Source organism: Scatophagus argus, chromosome 18 (assembly GCF_020382885.2).
Source record: "Scatophagus argus isolate fScaArg1 chromosome 18, fScaArg1.pri, whole genome shotgun sequence".
Taxonomy (NCBI): domain Eukaryota; kingdom Metazoa; phylum Chordata; class Actinopteri; family Scatophagidae; genus Scatophagus; species Scatophagus argus.
In genome coordinates, this window is record NC_058510.1 from 13979790 (window position 1) to 14001316 (window position 21527).

Genomic DNA, 21527 nt, shown 5'->3' on the forward strand with positions numbered 1-21527 from the left:
GTCTGAGTCTGTGTGTTTCATGACAAAGCCCACAAAGAAACGACTGACATCACAGACTTGCTCCTTTGTGCAGTGTCAGCAACTGTCCTGCATATACTTTGTGTGTTTGTGTGTAATACAGCCTGTTGGACGGGTGTCACTCTTTGATGCTAATGAGCGGAGAGAGGCACAGTCAGAGTGAACACTCGCCAAGACGAATAAGAACAGGCAGGGAAATAAGGCGAGGAAGATGAAGAAGGAAGAAAATATGGAAGAAAGAGATGAAGAAATCCAGCAGTCTTCTGTATTGAAATGAATGGAAATATGTCCTTGCAGAGTGAATTTTGGACACAAACACGACCCCAATGGGACAAACACGATGTCCTGTGTCTGAAGACAGTGCACAGGTCATCCTTAACAGGAACAACAAAAATCTATTAATGCTTCTTCTGTTATGTGAATTACAAACACTTTGGAAATAACCATGAAAAACAGACTGTTCATTTCACCTTTTCTCATATAGGTTTTAATGCATATTTTGAACATAACATTAAAAGGTCAGTACACTCAATTAATAAACCCCCTCAACATTTCCACGCTGGTCTGTAGAGAGCAGCTATCCATGCAGAAAACACACGTGTTTACGGCCTGGTGCACCACGGCGCAATTACATTACTCTGTACCAGCCCTGTGGAAAATGGTCTTATACTTGGAAAATAAGAAAAGAATAAACTCTGTATGAGAAAACGCATGAGAGAGCAGGATTTCAGCTTTCTATTGGTCCTGCTGGTAGCCATTTCCTTCTTCCGCTGAAGCTCCACACTGGCTCTTTTGGCCCCTTTAGCAACAGATAGGATCACTTAGGTGAAAAAAGTCCAAACACTAAATTGTCCTTTCAGAAATGTCACAGATGCTCCAGTCATCTCCGTCCAGGGCTGCAATTAACCACAATTCCCACAAAGGATTAATATGCCAATTATCTCCTTGATTAATTGACACATTTTTATGGGTGTATGAAACATCAGAATATGAAAAAAATATTTCAGAATGTCTCAGAGCCCAAGCCAAGATCTTCAAATGTCTTGTTGTCTTGGTCCAACACTTGAAAAACTCACAGGTATTCAGTTTATTGTTATAGAAGGTGAAGAAAACCAACAAATATTCAGATTTAATTTTGGCATTTTTGCTTAAAAATTACTACAGTAATTATTCATTATTCAAAATTGTTGCCATTTTAGTTTTCTGTCAGCCAACTAATCAGTTAATCAAGTAAACTTCATCTCTATTTGCATCTCAGAGTTTGTCAGACAGCAAAGTGGTGGAAGTCTTTATGTCACATATTGTCCCCATGTTAGAAATGCAGGAATCAGATTAAAAATTTGGAAGTGGACCTTTAAATGAATTAGTAATGATGTTGTTTGTATTGATCATTAATAATAAAACATGAGATTAATACCAAGGCTTACTTAATCAGTAATATTAAATAAATGTTCAATGATGAACACATGCTTATTTATACAAATATAAACAAGACACACACACACACACACACACACTCTGCTGACCTGACTTGACACCTGTCAGTTTGTTTTAAAAGTTGAATAGACCACAGGGAGATGCACACACACACACACACACACACACACACACACAGTCTATCTGTTCCTGTTTAGCCTTCAGTGCGTCTGAGTGCACATTCAGTACAGCCCAACTGGGAGGAAAAACACCCATAATCCCACAGGAGGGGCTGACCCTGTGCTAGGTGAAGTGGGTGGTACGTGTGTGTGCGTGAGAGAGAGATAAAGACAGTGGTTGTCAAAGGGTAGTTGGTAGATTTTTCTTACAAAAATCCACTAATTTATTAGCAAAAATCATTTGCTAAAAGCGTAACTTGCAACACAAACACTGTAGCTGTAGTTTAACTATTACTATTTGGTGGATGCTATGCTATAATTAGCCAGTCTGCGTTTGAGGGGCGGGACTTAACAAAGGGTGAATTCATAGAGATGCGCGTCTCAATGCAAACTGTATAATTCAGATTTCATTCCCCGAGGGCGTTGATGCTCGAGATGGTTAAGATTTGATGTTTTCTGATACCATAAATTATTCTTGTAAGGCATCTTACACTGGCTTTCAGTCGGACTCCAGACATCAAATTGTCTTTGAGTTTCATGCTGCCACAGGACATTGTCCAGCAAAGCGTACTATCTATCAGGGAAACTGAAAATATAACTCTACTGATTGAGAAATTTAGATTTTTCAAATCACCAAAAATGATAAATAAATAAATCTATTGAAAAGAATTAATCATTTAAGAGAGTGGAGTTAGATTGTTGGCAGGCAGACAGATGGGAAAGCTCCATTTAACATATGCTGAGGAGCTCTGACACCCTCTCTCTCTCTCTCTCTCTCTCTCTCTCTCTCTGTGTGTGTGGCCAGAGACCTAGTTACATAACCTGGTAAACAAGTCAGCACAAACAAACACACACACTTTCCCTTTCTTTCTCTCAGCTCAGCAACATGCTGAAGGGCAACGGAGCAGTTCAGAAAGGACAGTCTGTGCTGCCTGTGTGTGTTCAGTCAGGCGAACCAGCTGAACCAGTCAGTCAGCTTATTGATTATCTCGCTGATAAGAAACAAATCATGGTTATTAGTAATTTTTTAGTTTGGTCACATTTTACCAAGTGTGAGCAATTGCTGTTTTTTCTTGTGTGATTTTTCACCATTTTCAGACATTTATCAATAAGAATATAATTGCAAAGTGTTGAGTGTTACAGGAGGATAAAAAAGAAGAAAGGGAGAAACAAATTAACGGAAGGAGGAAATAGACAAAAAGATAATAGAAGTGAGTGCAAATACTTTATAATAAAAGTCTCTCAAAAGGCTGTTTAAAAGTCAGCACTGATAAAACTCACCTAAACCTGTGATATGCGATTGTTTTCTCAGTGTCAAAGAATCCCATCAAAAGACCAATGCCAGCAAAGTTTAAGCTCCAAGCCCATTACATAAATCAAAAAATACTTACAAATATGTTAATATATCATTTCCAAAAGAAGCTCAGCAGTTTCATAAAACAGCTGCTCACTGTAGTTTTTATAGTTTTTCTGACAAACGGGAGGAAACGGTGCTTTACAGAATTTGCTGAGAACTATTTTCAGCTGCGGATTAATCCACGTGTGGCGCTCGAGTGAGCCTCTGGTGCAGCAGGACGGCGTGTTGGACCGAGTCAAAGTAAACTACAGTGTGTGTTTACCGTAACGAAGCAACGTGTCTCTCAGTGCAACAGCGTGGCTCGCTGATGTGTTTTAATAGATTCTGGATAACACTGAAGCCCTAAGGCACAGAGGAAGAAGAACCGTCAGGCTGTGACACAAACACAATACTTGTTAGGAGATACATTCACTGTTATTGTTTTTATTTTCATGGAAGTTAGACATTTTCATTTTAATCCTAAAAACAAAGAAGAAGAGGGGTGGAAATAGAGTCGAGAGGACATGAAGAGGAAAAGAGTAACACAACAGACGGGTTTTCAGCGGCAGCTTCAAGTGTCATCCTCAATCTGCTTTCACACACACACACACACACACACACACACACACACACACACACACACAGAGTCAGGCAGCATTACATCATGAGTTCAGCTTCATGACACAAGCGGGCAGCGTTAGCGAGCATGACGTGGTGAGGCGAACCTGCGTCTAGCGTGAGATGGAGGGAGTAAACCACAGAGAGACGGATGCAGACGGGCGTGCAGAGTCAAGGTAGTGTGCAAAAGCAATCTGCTACGGGGCCAAATCCTAGCCAGCATGCTATGAGAGATACCGTGCACCATAAACCTGTCCGTCCGTCTGAGAAAACGAGCCATGATGCTTCCCTCCCGATCTGCACACATCACAACCCATGAGGGGAAAAATGCTGAAAACCTGCCACACTGGAACGTAAACAGACACCCGAGGGGGGGATGAAAGTGTAAGACTGATAGAAATCATCTGATTTTATTTATGAAATAATCTGGATATGTTTTAAAACTTCCCATAACTTCACTTGACAAAGTATAGATGCCACAAATAATGAGTAGATGGAACTCAGCAGCACAGTTTTGTCTCGTTTTGATCGGTCAGTGGAAAAATGAAAAACAAAACGTCTTTAATCTAATTAATTGCGGTGGGTTTTTCCATATGCGTGCGCAGCAGCGCATAAGCGTACAGTGTGAGTGCTTGTGGACACCTGGGGTCAGTGTGTAGATCTGCTCCAGCGCACATAGTGAACACATGTAAAATAGTTTTACAAATGCGCACACAACCTGATTAAGTATTATTTTATGTACATATCATTAACTTTAACTTCACAGATTTGGTCATTTTCGCTTTTAAAAAGCTTCCCGTGTATACACATGTCAAAAAATATTGGGAACATTTCTCTGTTTTCATTTGTAGATCATATAATACACATTTCTCAGATTGCTCTCCATATATAATCACTATGTTAACCAGGGTGTCAATGCCAGGCTGCTGCCCACAGTGCTGATCACATCGTTATTTCATGATTGCAACACTGATTGAGAAAATAGCCCAGTATCACTAAGAGTTGAGGTGTTGCTTTCCATTAACAATGAACACAGACAACAAAATAAAGCCATCACAACAGATTCAGTATTAAATTTTTTTTTTCATTTATTACAGGAGGTTTTTGTTTTATATACAGAGACATGTATTTGCAAAATACTAAAAAGTATTTCAACTCAAAGTACTAAAAAGTATATATATATATATTTATATATATTCATATTATAATTGTAATTATTATTGTTTCTAAAACACCAGGGTGGGTCACTGAGGCACGGCTTTCGCCTCCTTTACACCGAGGTTTCACCGGCAAGAGTTTTGCCAACGGTTGCAGAGCGAGAATAACTGAGGTCAGAGGGAAACCTTGTGACTTGTTTGTCTCTCATTTTTGAGTGGTTTTAAAAAGACTTAAATTATGGAAACATTAAGCAATTTAAAAGTTTTATTTAGTTTAGATTTTGAAGTGTTGTGCTCACTTCTGTTGGAAAGTTTAAGCTTTTCAAAACAATTGGAATTTGGGAGCTACAAATCATGTTTTCTCTCTTTTCTTCTCCACGTTTCAATCAAGGTTTTCACCCTCCAACTGTGATGTGTGTGCGTCTTCTCGTCTTTTTCCAGCATAAACACAATAAATCTGCTTGAGTCAAGAAACCTCTTATCTCCAACATATGATTTCTGTTTTTCATGTATTTGTGACGGATTGTTGGCCACCTCATTTTGTCTTAAAACCGACATTAATCATGACAGAAATTTTCCCTGTTTCAGCTGAAGTGAAAGACTCGTGAGATGTAAGCAAGGGAAACATTCAACATTTTCTCCCTTCTTTTCTTATAAAAGGCAACTTTCTTGAGATATGAGGTTTCTGGGTACTGATATGAAGCTGGAGACCTGGCAAAACCAGTTTGACAACCGTTGTGAAACCAGATGTGGTGTAAATGGGGCGACAGTGGTTTAAGCAGTAAGAGGATGCCTGGAAAAACCAAATCCATGACAATGAATCAAATAAAAACATTGTTATTATTATCTTCATACTGTAAATTAGATACAGCATCACTCACTGCCTGTTTACATAATTGTTGTATTGCATTTATCACACAGTTAATAGTAACAATAGTAATAATAATGAACAATGAAACCACTTGTTTTCTGTGCATTTCCTCCGTGTCGGTACGTAGATGTTTGTTGTTTCATTTCAAAGATGACAAAGCAGCTTTTGGTTTTGAAATGGGGAAAAGGCAGGAAGGAGCAAAGATTCTCAGTCTCAGAGTTTATTTTTTTTCTAATGCCCCCCTCCGATCTTAATGCGGACTCTTCCAAACCTCTTGGTAGCACCACAAGAACTGAGCCACAACTCAGAACAAAGATGGTTTCGCTTACGATTTTTAGCTTTCATATCGGAACAGGAAAGAAAGTGCCACAGATGTTTTTCCTCTCCATCATCTTCTGCATCTGGAGTTTTCCATTCCTGCTCAGACATGTTGGGGGTCATTTTGAAGGTTTACAGTTTTTTTTCAAACTGTGTTTTTCACCTCATACAGTCAGTACAGAGTGAAGTTCAGATACGGAGAGCTCAAGTTGGTCTTTGTGTTAACGTTTGCCTCAGTGTTGGTTCCACATAGACTCACTCTGAGCTTCACACCAGTCAACTGTCCTGATAAATGTTAGACTGTGTTTTGTGCTCAGTGACAACCAGAGTCTGAGGTCCAGATTCACTTGGGTTACACTGTGTGAACTTTGTGCATGTTTTTCCTCTTCAGTACTGATATTGTGAGGAGGTATGGATGTATTGAGAGAGATGGATACAATTTCCACCAGTGGCCACTCATGTTACGGCAAAAAATAAATAAATAAATAAAAAAAATAAAAACCCCTACAGCCAAAAAAGTATGTTTCCAGAGGGCACTACTGTAAAAGAGCATCTGTAAAACTGTTGACAAAATGACAAAATGCACCTTTTCCTGCAGACTTTAGTGAATCTGAACCTTTTTCACTGTTGGAAAAATGTAAAATAGCCAATCAGCTCTCTGTGTTGTTTGTTCGACAACTTATGAGGGAGAGTCACAGCAGCGATGGAGGGGGGCGGTGAGGGACCGTGAACCTGTTCAGTATCAAAAAGCATTAGAGTCATTTCATCAATCAACCCACCAAATGCTTAGCCAATCAAATAATCAGTCAATCTGCCAGTCAAGAAATCAAAGAATCAACCAGCCCATCAATCAAGCATATAATTAATTAATCAGTGGAAAAGCATGGCTTGGAGTGTTGGGGTTCATATGTAGCAGGCACACTCTGGGTCTATTGCTACTGAAAACAGCCCTTCAGCACAACTGCAACCTGAAATACGCCTCGCAGCAGAGATCAGCAGTGTCTTAAGTATTTACCTAGTTTATATGGTTATCTATTCTCAATAGAATCTAGTAGAAATAGAGTCCAGATGGTGCCAGTAAAATTGTTTTTTTTTTTCTTTTTCCTTTTTTTAAATTCGTCTAGTAAAGTGTTTAGTATAGTAAAGATCCCTCGGGTGACCACGACAACAGAGACAGAGAGAGAGAGAGGTTGATCGAAATATTAAGATCAAAGCAGACTGAATAAACGCTGTACACACACACTTTGACACTTCATCTTAATAAAAACAAGCGGTAACACTGCTTCACAGCAGCTTCGTGTCAGTGTATTTGCCTGTGTATCTGTAAAACCACAATAACACTGTCAGTGCTGCATCAGAATTTAGCAGATTTCACCAAATGCTCTATGTGTTATAGTGCATTTTCAGCATTTCCCCCAAACATCAGTGCACAGATTCATACAGTGGGAAAAAAGCTTCTGTTAAGTTAAGTGTTACCTAAGAACTCACTTAAAAGGTGTAGGCAAACCGTTATTGCTAGTTGCGGTTTGTTTTTTTGTGTCTGTGTTTTGTTTTTATTTTTTACAATTTTTTTTTTCTCTGTGCAAAATGGATAAAGAGCCACCTCGTTCAGCCTTCGCTTCTTCTCCAGGACGTAGCTAAAATGCGCAAAATTTTTTAAAAAAACAAAACAAAAACAATCTTAGATAAAATAAAGCAATCAACCAGAAAACAAAGTCAATAAATAAATAAATAAATAATGCTGTGTTTTGATTGGAAGAGTCTCCTTTCAAACTCAGATCAGGGGGAAAATAAGATTTTTTAATTTAAGAGGTGTTAAGTTTGAGTTTGCCTGCACCAGAAAAGTAATCCAAATAGGAATCAATCAGTCAGAATGTGTCAATTTATTTCCCCACATTTCAAATGAAACTCTTCATATGCAAGAGGAAACGGGAAGCTGAAAAGCAGTCAGCATCGTCCCACCAGTGTTCTGGAAAAAATCTGCACAGCTCCAAACATTTTTAAATGGCTCCAGGTAGTTCGTATATTTTGTTCAAACACAGACCTAACCCTGTTTCACAATCATCATGAGTTTTAGTTGTTAATTGATTATCATCCAATAACTGTAACTTTAACCTTATAAATCTTTTTCTGAACATTTGTTCAGTGTAAACAAGCTTCAGACAGTTGATATCCATATTTGGGATGAAAAAATTCTATAACATCTAGAAGTGGTGATGAAGATTTTTCTTATTGTAAGCAACTGATTGCTGATCTGCAACATATCACTTGTTTCTTGCACCATTTTGAGATCTGCATGACGGCACTGAAACAGGAGAAACAATCAAAGAAACTGGTCGAGCAAAACATTTCAGAAGTGGACAGATCTGTTGTCTCTACACACTGAAAAGATGCTGCTGTGCAATATTTTTGGGATTTCACGATGAGGGTTTTCCAGGACACTGATGACAGATCAAATGCCAAATCAGGATGAGCTTTTCATAAAACTAAACAGGGTGACATCCTAATGCTGATGTGCTGAGTTGATTGTCGCACTTGGGTAAGGGCTGGTCGACACCTCCAAGAACTTAAGCCAATTTAGCCTTGAAGAATTTTGCTTAAGCTCTTGTGAATGCCAAGCCAAACTCTGACCAGATGGATAGATAATGACACTGGGTGATTTGTCAAAAAGTCTGTGAAGTGACATTAAATCAGGAAAAACGTTACTGATATTAATAATGTTTAACAAGTCAGTGTAAGTGAACACACGGAATCCTAGAAAATTTCTTTGTTTCGTTGATAAATTATGGTTAAATTAAAAAAACTGATGGTTTGTTGCATGCTAAAACATATTTTTGCCAAGCTCATCTCAAACCAGCAATCTGCTCCTTTCATTTTGAACATTTATTCTGCTTTAAAACAAAAGCTAAATTAACTTGAGTTGTTGTTCATTACTTCAGGGTATTGTGATTAAAATTGTATTTGTATTGTGATTGTTTCATATATGGACAGATTTTTTCAAATCTTTATTATTTTGAATTTTGATTAAAGAGTGTATTCAAACTTTTTGAACCAACTTGGTGATTCTGAAAAATTTCACTGACGTTTTTACAGCATATCTAAACACACTTATTCTTGCCAAATTGCCATTGATCAATGAACTATGAGCCTTGAATACAAGCCAGTAACTTCTAATTTTATCCTCATGCCATGTAGTAACTAAGCAGGACTATCATTGTATTCTCTTCAAGTTTGTTCATGCAGAGAAGAGAAGGTTAAAAAAATACTACTTTAAATCTGGACATTTAGACGAATCACCCAACAGCCAAAACTGATGAACATGAGGATGTTTACCACCAGGGCAAAACACATGTTGGAAGAGTCCTGGACCATGTAGAAAATCTCATTGTGCATTGTGTTAGTTTTTGGTGTTATCTCAAAGGTTTTCAGAGGAAAAATAAATACATCCCAGGCCCTTTTTAATGTGTCTTTACCCAGGTGTGGTAAAGTGACAGCACATGTAAACTCAAAAGTACAAAACTGCCAACATAAACAGATGAAGTTGCTTCTCAGGTTTGAGTTTTTTTTCCTGACCTTCTTCTCCCATCTATTACAAAGTGGTTGTTCAGCCACTTTCTCATAGCTAGTGCCACTCCGAAGTCAAAAGAGAGACTGCTTATTTTTTTCTTCAACTTACTCTAAAAAATATAAAAAATAGTAATAATCGTACCGCTATTAAAAGACTGGTAACATCAACAAAGTTATACTTTTACTACGAAAACATTTTTTGAATCACGTTGTCATTATTTTCCCTCCTCTCTCCAGTCTCAGTCAGTCAGAAAGCCATCGACTGTTAACATGCCGAGAAACACCACTAGGAACACAATCACTCTTACAGCCAGGCATACTCTGAGAATATTGATCAACCGTGGGAAGGCACATCCCCATGCCCCCCCCACCAGGCCAATAAATGATGGATACATCTGATATAGTTGTTTTGATCCCTCTGAACCCCTGTAGCTGAGGTCAAAGGTCAGTCAGTCTCCCGAACCATCGGCTCTGTTCAACATGAGAGACCCAAGAGGTCAAAGGGATCTACGCTTCTGTCTTTTACTCCAACAAAGGCAAGAAAGATGGGGTTCCCTCTCTGTTACAGCAGTTTTTCTGTCTCCTTTTAAGAAACTCCAAAAACGTTGTTGAGTTGAGTCCAGGAATCTCCACAGGGAACAGGAAAAACATTAAAGGTAGTAAATATTCCACTTTGTTTATTCTCTCACTTGATTTCTGCAGTTTCTCACTCATAGCCTCCTCTCTGCCGCCTTCTCAGCATACCTCAGCTATGGTACATTCAGTAAACAAAAGAGCAAACAGGCTTAACCCAAATCAAGGACATCCACGTTTGTTTAATTTTTTGCTTCTTGGTTCCTGCTATGGTAAAGTTTCTTGCTGTCTGCCAGGGTCAACCGCTGATGGCAACTGTTCACTCAGTTCACTGCCTGCATTGTCTACAGTGATTGTTTCTGTCTTGACAGTGACTGGGTGAAAGATCTCTGAAGTGGCTCGCGTCACGCTATCGTAGGATGGCGGGGAGGAAGTGGAGGAAATTGTCTCAGAGCGCTCCATCCCTACCAAACTTGAACCATAGTTTTCCCTCATCATGGCGGCAATCAACCCTTCTTTCTCAGGTGCGTCCTCCCCAAATACTACCTCACCACCTTCTCCACCTTCACTTCCTGCATGCCGAGGTGTGGTGATCTGGCGGTACAAGTAGGAGGCAGCTTTCATCTGTCGCCTCACTAGGTGCCTGCGGTAACACCTCTGGATCACTGTGGCAGAAACTTCTTCTTGTTTTCGCCTCAGAGTCGTTGTGATTGGCTCATAGGAGATCTTGGATGGATTAGCCATCATGAACTTCTCTTCCATCTGCTGCTTGAGGGCATCCATCTCGCCCGACTCGCCCAAGACGCGCTTTGTGAAGGCAAAAAGGATGTCCAGGCAGTGGATCTTGTCCCCACTGACCATGGGCAGGTCCATGGAGATAAGTTTGATCTTGTTAGGCTTGGCGATGCGCAGTGGTTCTGACAGCGAATCGGCAAAGTCTGACAGCTTGGCGTACTCTATGAACTGCGTGGCCTCTGGGTCAAACTTCTCCCAAACCTCATAGAACATCTCAAAGTCGTCCTCGCTCAGAGGCTCGGTGCTCTCCTCTGTGGCCACACTGAAGTTCTCCAGGATGATGGCAATATACATGTTCACAACGATGAGGAAGGAGATGATAATGTAGGTGACGAAGAAGGTGATGCCCACCGAAGGGTTCCCACAGTTCCCGCGGACAGTGGTGCCAGTGTGGGGGATGTTGGGGTTGCACTCCTCAGGGGAGTTGTTGAGGATGGGGCTGAGAAGACCGTCCCACCCAGCTGAGGTGGTAATTTGGAATAAGCAGATCATGCTGTTTCCAAATGTCTCAAAGTTAAACATGTCATCGATTCCCGCTTGCCGTTTCACATAGGCAAAGTTGGCCATGCCGAAGATGGCATAGATGAACATGACTAGGAAGAGAAGAAGCCCGATGTTGAAAAGAGCAGGAAGGGACATCATGAGAGCAAACAGTAACGTCCGGATGCCCTTAGCGCCTCTGATGAGACGTAGAATCCGTCCAATACGGGCCAGTCGAATCACTCTAAACAGTGTTGGTGACACAAAGTACTTCTCAATGATATCAGCAAGCACAATACCTGAAAAACAGAAAAGAAAAGTATGTGAATCATGTATACCTCACCTGTATGACAGTCACACACATTTTTATCTTCCAGACCTGCATACATTCATATGCATAGAAAGACAAACTCGTCCAAAGACAGGAGTCAACTGGATTTGTGGGTCTTGAAGAATCCTGTTTACTCTTGTTAAAAGTGTTTTTTCTTTAGAGAGAGATTGTAAACACCACAAGGTTAAATTCCCTTTATAAAAACAATTTCACTTTTTTCACTTTTAATCTATAACATGACTAAAACACCATAACTGCTCGACCCTACATTTCTCATAATGCCACCCTGTGATGCCTTTCACTAAATCTTTCCTATTAAATGCCCACATCTTTCAAACTTCACAGCCCCTGATCAAAACTCTTCAAAATATTAGTCTCTGAAACAAATGCAAACTAAGTCTGATGACTGCCTTGACAAGGCTCCTCTAGATTCAAGGTGATTTTCTGTTTTCACAGGATTTTTTGACACTTGAATTGATTTTCTAGTCAATATGTCTCAGTTTTCATTTACTAAACAACAGCTGAGCAAGTGTATTGGCAGCGTGAATGTTTCAGGAGAAAACTGTTTTGACTTTCACTAAAATGCTGCAATTTATAACCTCATATTTGGCCTAACTTTGCATTAGTACATATCTAGTTGAAGGACTGCTAACTGGAGACTGGAATTACTACTACATTACCCTCTGAGTTAATTCATTTATTTATTGGTAGCTAAGGCTTTTGTTCAACACAAATTTCCAATCAATTAGTAATATTTTGTTATCTTTTGAGTGACTAGTCATACAATTGTGCAGCAACAAATGTGCAGAGACCCCAACACTGAAGAAACTATTTGCTGGATTTCTTAGTTTTATTGCCTAAAATCAATTAGCTGAAGGCTGTTAGTTGAAGAAGATTTTCTTTCATTTGAGGACATTCCTGTGAGTTACATCATCTAAAAGCTCTCAGTTTGGATATTTTACTCTTTATGTGGCAGTTCTGCTGTGATTACAACTTGAGTAATTGGTTCTGGAGGGCTGAACCGTCTTTCCCCTCTAACAGCAAGTCAAAGACTGTAATTCATCCATCTTTTCCTTGTTATCCGGGAATGATAAACTCAAAGACGAGCTTGCCTGTCATCACTAGACAACCCCCACCCAACTCCACACACACACAGACACATACACCTCTATCTTTCATCCGTCTCCCTGTGTTGAATTATAGGTGATGGAAGGGATGAGCAAGGGGGAGTCGAGAGGGAATCACCATCACATCGTACATCAACTCAGCTACTCCCCCATCCTGACATCCCTCTCTCTCTCTCTCTCAAACAGACACACACACACGCACACACAGCTGATGTAACAGGTCAATCATGTTTGATTCGTCTCCAGGGACTGCCCTCTGGCAGCTCTGATTGCTGCTGTTACCTTCACCTCCCCCAGGCAGCCTTGTCTGAGTGTGCACACAACACACACCCACACACACACACTCACACGTACAGGCACATATTTAATTACACACACATAGTCTTGTCACAACGCTGATGGCTAAATTACCTGCTTAGGTTGTCCTGTGCTGTCTCTATAGACTGTGGTGTGTGTGTATTGGGGGGGTGGGGGGGGGTACTGCATATGACCATACAGGACCTTGGTGCAGAGTAAAACATCAAGGCCACCCGGATGGTCACTTTGTTGACAGATAATTGTCACATTGCTTGCTCGCATTACATTGCTTCCTGCTGGCACAGCTTGTGCCTCACATACATGCACGCGCACGCACACACACACACACACACAAACACACAAGTACATGTATGCACATTTTCGCATAGCAGTTCTGCTGGGGTCCTGCCTTTCATGTGGAAGTGGAAGTTACTTTGACACATACCACCTACTTAAACACTGCAGGTGACCAAGTGTGCGCCCTGCTACACTGCAAAAACGCTTCAACAATGGTTTGAGGAACACAAAACCTAAAAGTGTAAAGGTCCGATCCACAGAGGCCCCACCTTGCAATTTATAGTACTTAACAGATGTGCTAGCGATGGCCCAGATACCACAGCATACCTTCAGAGGTCTAGTGGAGTCCATGACACAACTGCATCTTTTAGTGATGCTGTTTTGTTTACTCTAGTTCACAGGTTACATGTCCTTTTCTGTTTGCAGGAAGTCTGCCATGAAACCTTTGAAATTTTTCCCCTGAGCACTGTGCTGATGATTTGTTGGATTTTTAATATCTGTTAATATAGTAGCTATTATAGGTCAGTTTGTACCATTCTGAAATAACACAGATTTTTTACCTTCTTTACTGTGCTATGCCATACCAGTACTTGTCAATACTCCTCGTCAGGCAAGTGGATTGCCTCATGCAGTTGTCTGATCAGGCAAGTGAAAAATAAATGTCATGTCTGATGTTGTTATCCGAAAATAAACTGCATACTGTAACACTGTAGTGGAGCCTTGCCAGTTGAGCTGTGTGCAGAACTCTTGCCAAGTGTTGATCAGCATACTGGACACTAGAAGCTAAGTCAGGGATCAACAATGTCACATAAGACGCAAGTTCAGGTACAAATCTTTGTAATCCAGCCTTGGACAGCATTGCCTTTTTTGGAGAATTTAAAAATTAAATCCATATTGATAAATCTGACACTGATTATTTCTTCCTTTTAGTGGCTTTTGTTAGCATAGTTGTTAAATGCCTAATGACAATCCCATGATGACCTAGGAATCGGTCATCCAATCAGAGGCTGTGCGTGTGGCTGTGTGGCAGCTCAGTACACATGAGACTGGATCAGAGAGTCAGAAACAGCCCTTATTCCACAGCAGTTGGTCACTAGAAAGCATTAATCACTATCTCCCAATCATATATTTTTACTGAAAATTGACTTTTAACAATTGGTGGCTGATCAATTTGGGCACACTTAGATATTTATGCTTTTTGGTTCCTGTTTATTTATGCTTCTCATTAGATACACTGGGACATATTTGAACTCACCGACAATGGAGAGGATGACAACCACAAAGTCAAAGATGTTCCAGCCAACAGTGAAGAAGTAGTATCGTAGTGCCACAATCTTGATGAGGCACTCGATGGTGAAGATGATAATGAAGGCCAGGTTGATGTTGTTCAGGATGTATTCCATCTGAGGTGACTGCTCGTCTGTCTCCACCATCATGGTGATCATGTTAAAAAGAATCAGCACCATGATGATGATGTCAAATGCCTGCTTCCCCGTCAGGTCAAAGAAGAAGCCCTGCAGCGAGTTCTGGAGAGAAAATGGATTGATTTGTTTCTATTAACATCAACATTTCCTCCACTGGTATAGTGTTCGTTCAAACATCTCAGCTTGTTCAGAACGGGTCGATTGTTTGGCCTATCACATCGCTGCTCACACCTTTCTCACAAACCAATCACCCAAAATACTAAGCCTCCAACACTAACTGCATAGTGTCATCAAAATGTTTACATTGAAACTCTAATGAGCAGACATCTCATTAGGTATAACCAGTGCCAGTGAAAGAGGGGATTAACCCAACCCTCTCCTTACATGACTCCAGGTATGTAGTGTATGCCGTATCACTGCTGTGCTATGATGATGATAATATTAACGCTAATAAGAGACCACATTTGTCAGATGTCTGATCATGAAAAACTGGACCTCAAAGAACAACTGCTGTTAGACGTTAAGTTAATCAGCGTACATCACAGCTTTAATTAAAAATTTAAAATGGTTATGACATAGATTTATTTTGTCACTAAAGTAATATGTTGTCAAGATAAATCATTTTTTTCCCCTCAGGCAACTCAGAGGTCAGAAAGACAGACAGATGAGAGACAGAGTTTCCTTGCTTCATGGTAAGTATCTATTGTAATCATGAATCATCATTTTAGTTTGAACACCATATATTTTTTTGCTAAAGCAACCTATATTTGACTATATTTTAGCAAGAACCTTCCATGAATTTTCTTGTTTTAAATTTCTTTGGATGTTTTATTTTATTAATGCAAACTAAACACCTTCTTTTTATTTATTTGTTCTGATAAATCCAATCTAATAAACATCTTATTCACTGTTTTTCCAGTTTCTTCAACTTTTAAAACCTTTATGATGTAATAGCTGCAGCGAGTGCATTTTACTGACAGTAGCTTATCTGTGATGAATAAGTGGGCAAAGTAGAGAGGGAGTGCATGAGAGGTGAGAACAGAATGTCTAAATTAATGCAGTAGAGTGTACATTATGCTGAATTTACCATGTCAGCTAGGTAATTATGCTCCCCCTCAATATTATTTATCCAGTGACCAGCTTTTAGGACTGTTTGTTTGTGTCAGCCACAAGCTATTACTCATTAGCTCTCTGTACATCTAAATTAGACTGGATCATCACGGGTATACTCACTTTTATTGGACAATTCACTGGATTTGAAAAAACAAAACAAAACAAAAAAGACTGAGGGAGAACAAAAACAAGAAAACAAACTTTTCACCACATTTTAACCATTTTAGTATTTAGCAGTCTGTCTTACAAAGGGTTAAGGTGTAAATTAGTGAAAGCTCATGACCCAGTCTGCTCATTTAATCTTTCTTCCAGCACTTCCAGTCCAATTTTAATTGTGTCTGCGCAAATATAATTTTTGTGCAATATTCCTTTGATGAGGGTTGAACAGCTATAGTCATAATTGGGTAGCTGATTTAAATTCATTCAAGTTTATTAAAAGCTTGTTCTGTAAATACTTGTCTTGTAATTAAAAACATCAATCTGAATCTCATCTCTGTTGCTGTAGAAATTTCTGATCAACCTAAATCTATTTCAGGCTAGAATTAACAACTTCCTCTTTAAGCCCCACCCAGCTCGTCATGGTGTTGATAATATAAGGCTGGTTTCAAACTTTTATATTATTTAAATCTGATGTTTCCATCAATGTGTCAATCACTGTGTTAACATTTTGAAGTGTGCTGTGCGTTGTTACCAGGGGTCTGGGGATGGGCTTCTGAGGTTTCTTGGAGCCCAGTTTCTTCATGGCGTTGTAGTACTTCTTCTGCTCCTCCGTCATGAAAATATCCTGTCCTCCTAAGTAAACAGATCCAGCAGCAACTGTTACTTTCTCTGAGGAGGACAGCAACATGTTGCCTCTTCAGACTGCAGCTCCAGTGATTTCATCGCTCTCATATCACATAATGAAACATCACAATATTTTCAAACATGACTAATTCTGTACTTTGATCTTTTTCTTGCATTAACTAACAATCTAACAGACATAACGGTAAGCGACAATACATTTGTTTTGTCTATGCTGTGATACTTATCTTTCGTTTCTGCTGGTTGAAGTTATCAATGATGACACCGATGAAGAGATTGAGGGTGAAGAAGGAGCCGAAGATGATGAAGATGACAAAGTACAGGTACATGTATAGATTGATCTCTTTGATAGGCTGCTCCTCGACCTGACAGGAACACAGGCAGGTCACTTTAGGAAGGAATACACATCCTGTCCCATTTTATCCCCAATGTTCATTTTTTATGCTCAATTCTCCTTCGGCTTGTCACAGAAGGAATGGGAGACACTTGGAGATTGTCTCTCATTTCTTCTCATTTTATCTTCATTTGACCTTTTTTCTGTAATTTTAATGTCAGGTCTCTCATTACTTGCTGTCTATATAATCCCATCCAAAAACATCTGATGTCATTCCTAATCGCCAGTCTCATTTGACGCTTTATTTTTTATTTTAAAACGTATTTTTCTTTACACCTGATGAACATCTTGTCAAAATTTCACATGTGGTGAATCTGAGTTGATCTCTGTCTTTGTTTGGACTAAATTCTTTGGACTAAATTTTTTACATGGTTTGCAGGTATACATCAACAAGTGACGTAACATACAGCCACATAAGACCATTGTTCACCTCAGTAGACAGGTGAATAAAACAGAAAACAATTTAACAAGTCAGCTGTTTGTTTTAATCTTATTTTGTGATGGCAACAGACCCAGAAGAAGGTACAAATTAAGACACTTCTCTTTAACTTACAGCTCGTGAATCCACCGCTGCATACATGATGTCCATCCAACCTTTGAATGTAGCCTAGCAAACAAACAAACAAACAAACAAACAAAAAGAAATAATTAAATAGTGTAACATTCAGCCAGAACCTCAATATCTTTTCCTGAAATTTGTAAGACTGGAAAAACCAGCAAGAGCAAACTAAATTAGGAACGTATCCTAATGAAACCCGCCTCCCACTACGCGTTCAGGACTCCCTCCAAAGCCATTACTCTGACTACACCGACTGCACCGTAACTGAAGTTGTTACTGGTCACTGTTGTGTATGTTTGAGTTGTGCTACTGAGTGAGGTGTTGTCTGTTGATGCTGTGGTGAGGTTTGTTCTTTGGCTCGGGGCTGTCGGAGCACCACAAGGAAGTTCATTTTAAGGGGTTGTCAAAAGAACAGCGCATTGTTGTCGCCAACTGTACACGACTGCCTCATGTTTCATTCACATGTAACAGAACACATAATGAAAGTAAAAAAACGAACATGACTGTTGTCACAGGAGCATCCATGAGGAGCTGGGATGAGGTCTGGTTCAGTTGGTGTTTCAGCTCATTCCAAAGATCTTGGATGGGTTCAGTGCTCTGTGCAGACTGGTCAACTTCCTCTACACCAACTGAGAACACAGTTGCTGCTCGGGATTTCCATTCATTGGAACTAAAAAGAAACAACCCTATGAGAATAGGGGCGTCCACACATTTTTGGCCATACGGTGCATGTACTGGGGTCTTCAGTAACATGAACTACAATATCTAAGTTTTTGACCCTTTCGTTCTCATAAATAACAATCCCTCCGCTCTACCACTAACATTTTCATCAACGTGACAGAAAGCTCCTGTTTTCCTGTGTCTGCATGTCAAGTGTGTCTCTGCACCCCCGTCACCAAGACGACATCCTGCACATTTCCTGCACTTGAGTGACTAACTGAATAAAAGGCATCTTGAAACAACCTTCCCGTTTTAACAGAAAATTAGCAGAGAGAGAGAGTCGGAGCACCATGGAAACACTGCTGCTGTGTTTTTCTCAATGAAAGAATCAACAAGTCCTTTTATGGACTTCCTTCCTCAGTGGTGCACAAACAAAAAACTGAAAAAAAAGATGAGGGGAAGAGAAAGAGCAGGTAGAAGGAAGGTGAGAGAGAGCAAATAGGAAAACGATGCAGAGGTGAAGAAACAGAGTACTTGGGTCTGAGTGGGCGTCAGACTGAAGTGAAATAAGCTCGTAGCCACAGGATACCACCTATTATTATTATGGTCTGTCGGATGTGAGCAAGTAGGGGGTATGCTCTAGAAGATGACAAGCTATGCCCGAGAATGGATGTGAAGACTCATTGACAGTGTTTGCTGGTGACCATGTCTCAGTCTCCGGATCAGACTGCTTGTTGCCGTTCAAACAAATTTTAATCAAATCAGTTAATTGTTTAGGTCCACTCTTCCAGCTTTTCAGTTGTGAGGATTTGGTACTGCTGTCTTGTGAAATAATAAACCAAATTAGTCTTAAAGAACATGTTATGAAATTTTGACAAAAAATTTTGATTAAATGCATTAATACAATAGACCATGGTCACTTCTCATGTGTACCTACCCAGCTATGTTATTGCTGTAAAACACACATCAGTTCACTGTGCTGATGTCTTTTTTTTTTTTTTTTTTTAAATTTGAAATACACATGGTCACTGTAAAAAATTCCACTAAAAATAATAATAATAATGATAACAAACAGGATAATTTGGAGTTTAAAATCAAACGTCCCAAGGTCCTGAGACTGAGCTCAGTAAGCTCTCTCCCGGCATCATTTTTGCAGCGCGGAGCTATTTCCAGATGCTAATGGAAGGGTTGCCCCCACCAACCGATGCCACGCAGACCAGCCAAATACAGAGAGATGCTGAGTGACTCGTTGTCAGGGCAACCGTAGCCTGACAACTCTGGAGTTCTGATTGGCTGAGGGCGTCGCTGTCCAACAACTTCTTTACTTTATTTTCTTCTTTCTCTCTCTATTCATTAAGAAATCTGAAATCCTCTCTTTATACTCTCTTATCCCACAATGTTCCTTCCTTTCTTTCTTCTTTTTCTCCTCCTCTCTCCTTAACTTTACCCCTCCTTCTGTCCTTTTCCTTTGTATCCTTCTATCCCTCTTTTTTACCTTTGCTGTATCTCCATCCATTCTCAATCCAACCTCTTTCTCCTTTTATCTAGCCCATCTTTTCTCCATCTATAACCTCTCACCTTTGCTCCATCCATTCCACATCTATCCATCTTCTCTGTCCCTTGAATCCATCAACCTCCTTTATTATTATCTCTTTCCATCCCTCCATCTCTCTCTCCCTTCGCTGTTTCTTTTTTTTTCAATTGCTGTTTGAACCTTACTTTTCCTTCTCCACTTTTTCTTCCTGCCTCACTCCATCTCTCCATTTCCCTCCCACTTGGCTGCAGTCGCTCTAAAAATAAAAGCCTCTCAGACGCTGATTGATTGGAGGCTCTCAGGACTCCTGTGGTGGGCGACAGAGAGCGAGAAGGAAAAGAGAGTGAACTAGAGAAAGAAAAAGAAACAAAGAAAAGAGGGAGCAGGGAAATGAAGGCTTGTGAAGACAGAAAGTGAAGTGATGGAGAGATGACTGGGGAAGGATGCAGCGGAGGAAAAGTGGAGTTACAGTGGACGTAATTGGCTTTGTTCGTGTTGTGTTAATATTGGAGTGACGGGGAGGGAGGGAGAGATGAAAGTGAGACGCACAAAGAAATGGACAGCGAGCAGGAGAGAGTGAAATGATACAGAGGGAAAAGAATGATGGAAAGCCCAAGAGAAATGGAAACTCTGAGACAACAGAAAAATGGAAAGGAGGACACAATTTTCCGATAAAAGAAATCTGATGGAAGTATAGAAAGACAGAGGGAAAAGAAAGATGAAGGGATGAAGAAAGCAGGGCTGTAGCCAGGTTACACACTGCCATTGAAATCTCACCACCTCTGAAATTTTAGTTTCTTTCTTCATTTTACTGTTCAATTATATTTTCTGTTAATTTCATTGTCAGCAGTAAAATAAAAGGCTTTGAAAGAGTTTCACATTGCATGCTGTCTGAGGTGTCAGCTGTAGAGATGTTTGCCTCCTCGTGAATATAATGGAATTAGATGCCAAATCACTTGTGGTGCTCAAAGAACCCAAACCCAAACTCAGTGTGTCTTGCCAGAAATGATGACCCGGTTACTCTGGGGAAGCCACAGACCTTGCTGTGAGCAGCTTCACACAGGGACTATTTTGTTTCCGTACCACCGCACAGAAGGAAGCGTGCACGTACTCATGGATGACGAGCTGGCAAACTTAAAGATAAGATAATCTAGTAGTCTACATAAACATTTAATAATTAATGCTAAAATAATGCTCTTATTGACTCCTATTATATTTGATTAAATATTTATGTTTAAAAACAACCCTATATACATTAATGGTATTAATGTCTTAGCCATTTTATGGAAAACAAATGCAATTGCAAATTATTAAATAATTGATATGATTATTATTTTAAATTTATAATGGTACAACTTGATGCCAAAGTTCCTATTCAGCCCAATTGCATATGCATTTCTTTACAGAACATATTTCTTTATCATGTAAAACTTCATACGAAGAAGGGAAGATTCCCTTTGAATGGCCTTAAAAATGTCTCACAGTCATACCATTAATCAGAATTTATCTATTTAATTTTATTTTATTTTTTTCTTTGTCTAACTTGACCACCTACCACTTACTTAAAGTGGTACTTTTCATTTGTATTCTTGTGTAAGTAAATGTTCAGTTTTGAAAAAAAGTTAAAAATAAATATAAAATTTAAGAGTGTTGAGACATCGA

The 21527-nt window shown here is 39.6% G+C and overlaps 1 protein-coding gene across 1 annotated transcript in view; it reads right to left on the minus strand.

The window, feature by feature from the left end:
* Window positions 1-8991: 8991 nt before the first annotated feature.
* The window catches only part of LOC124049359 (sodium channel protein type 4 subunit alpha-like), a 174567-nt gene continuing 162031 nt past the window's right edge, over window positions 8992-21527 (minus strand). Inside the window, exons 28-32 of the mRNA XM_046370892.1 lie at window positions 17666-17719; window positions 16946-17083; window positions 16609-16713; window positions 14636-14906; window positions 8992-11627 (exon numbers count right to left, since the gene is read on the minus strand). Of these exons, the coding sequence (XP_046226848.1) occupies window positions 10321-11627; window positions 14636-14906; window positions 16609-16713; window positions 16946-17083; window positions 17666-17719 (1875 nt within the window). The 3' untranslated portion in view covers window positions 8992-10320. The remainder of the gene's footprint in view (window positions 11628-14635; window positions 14907-16608; window positions 16714-16945; window positions 17084-17665; window positions 17720-21527) is intronic.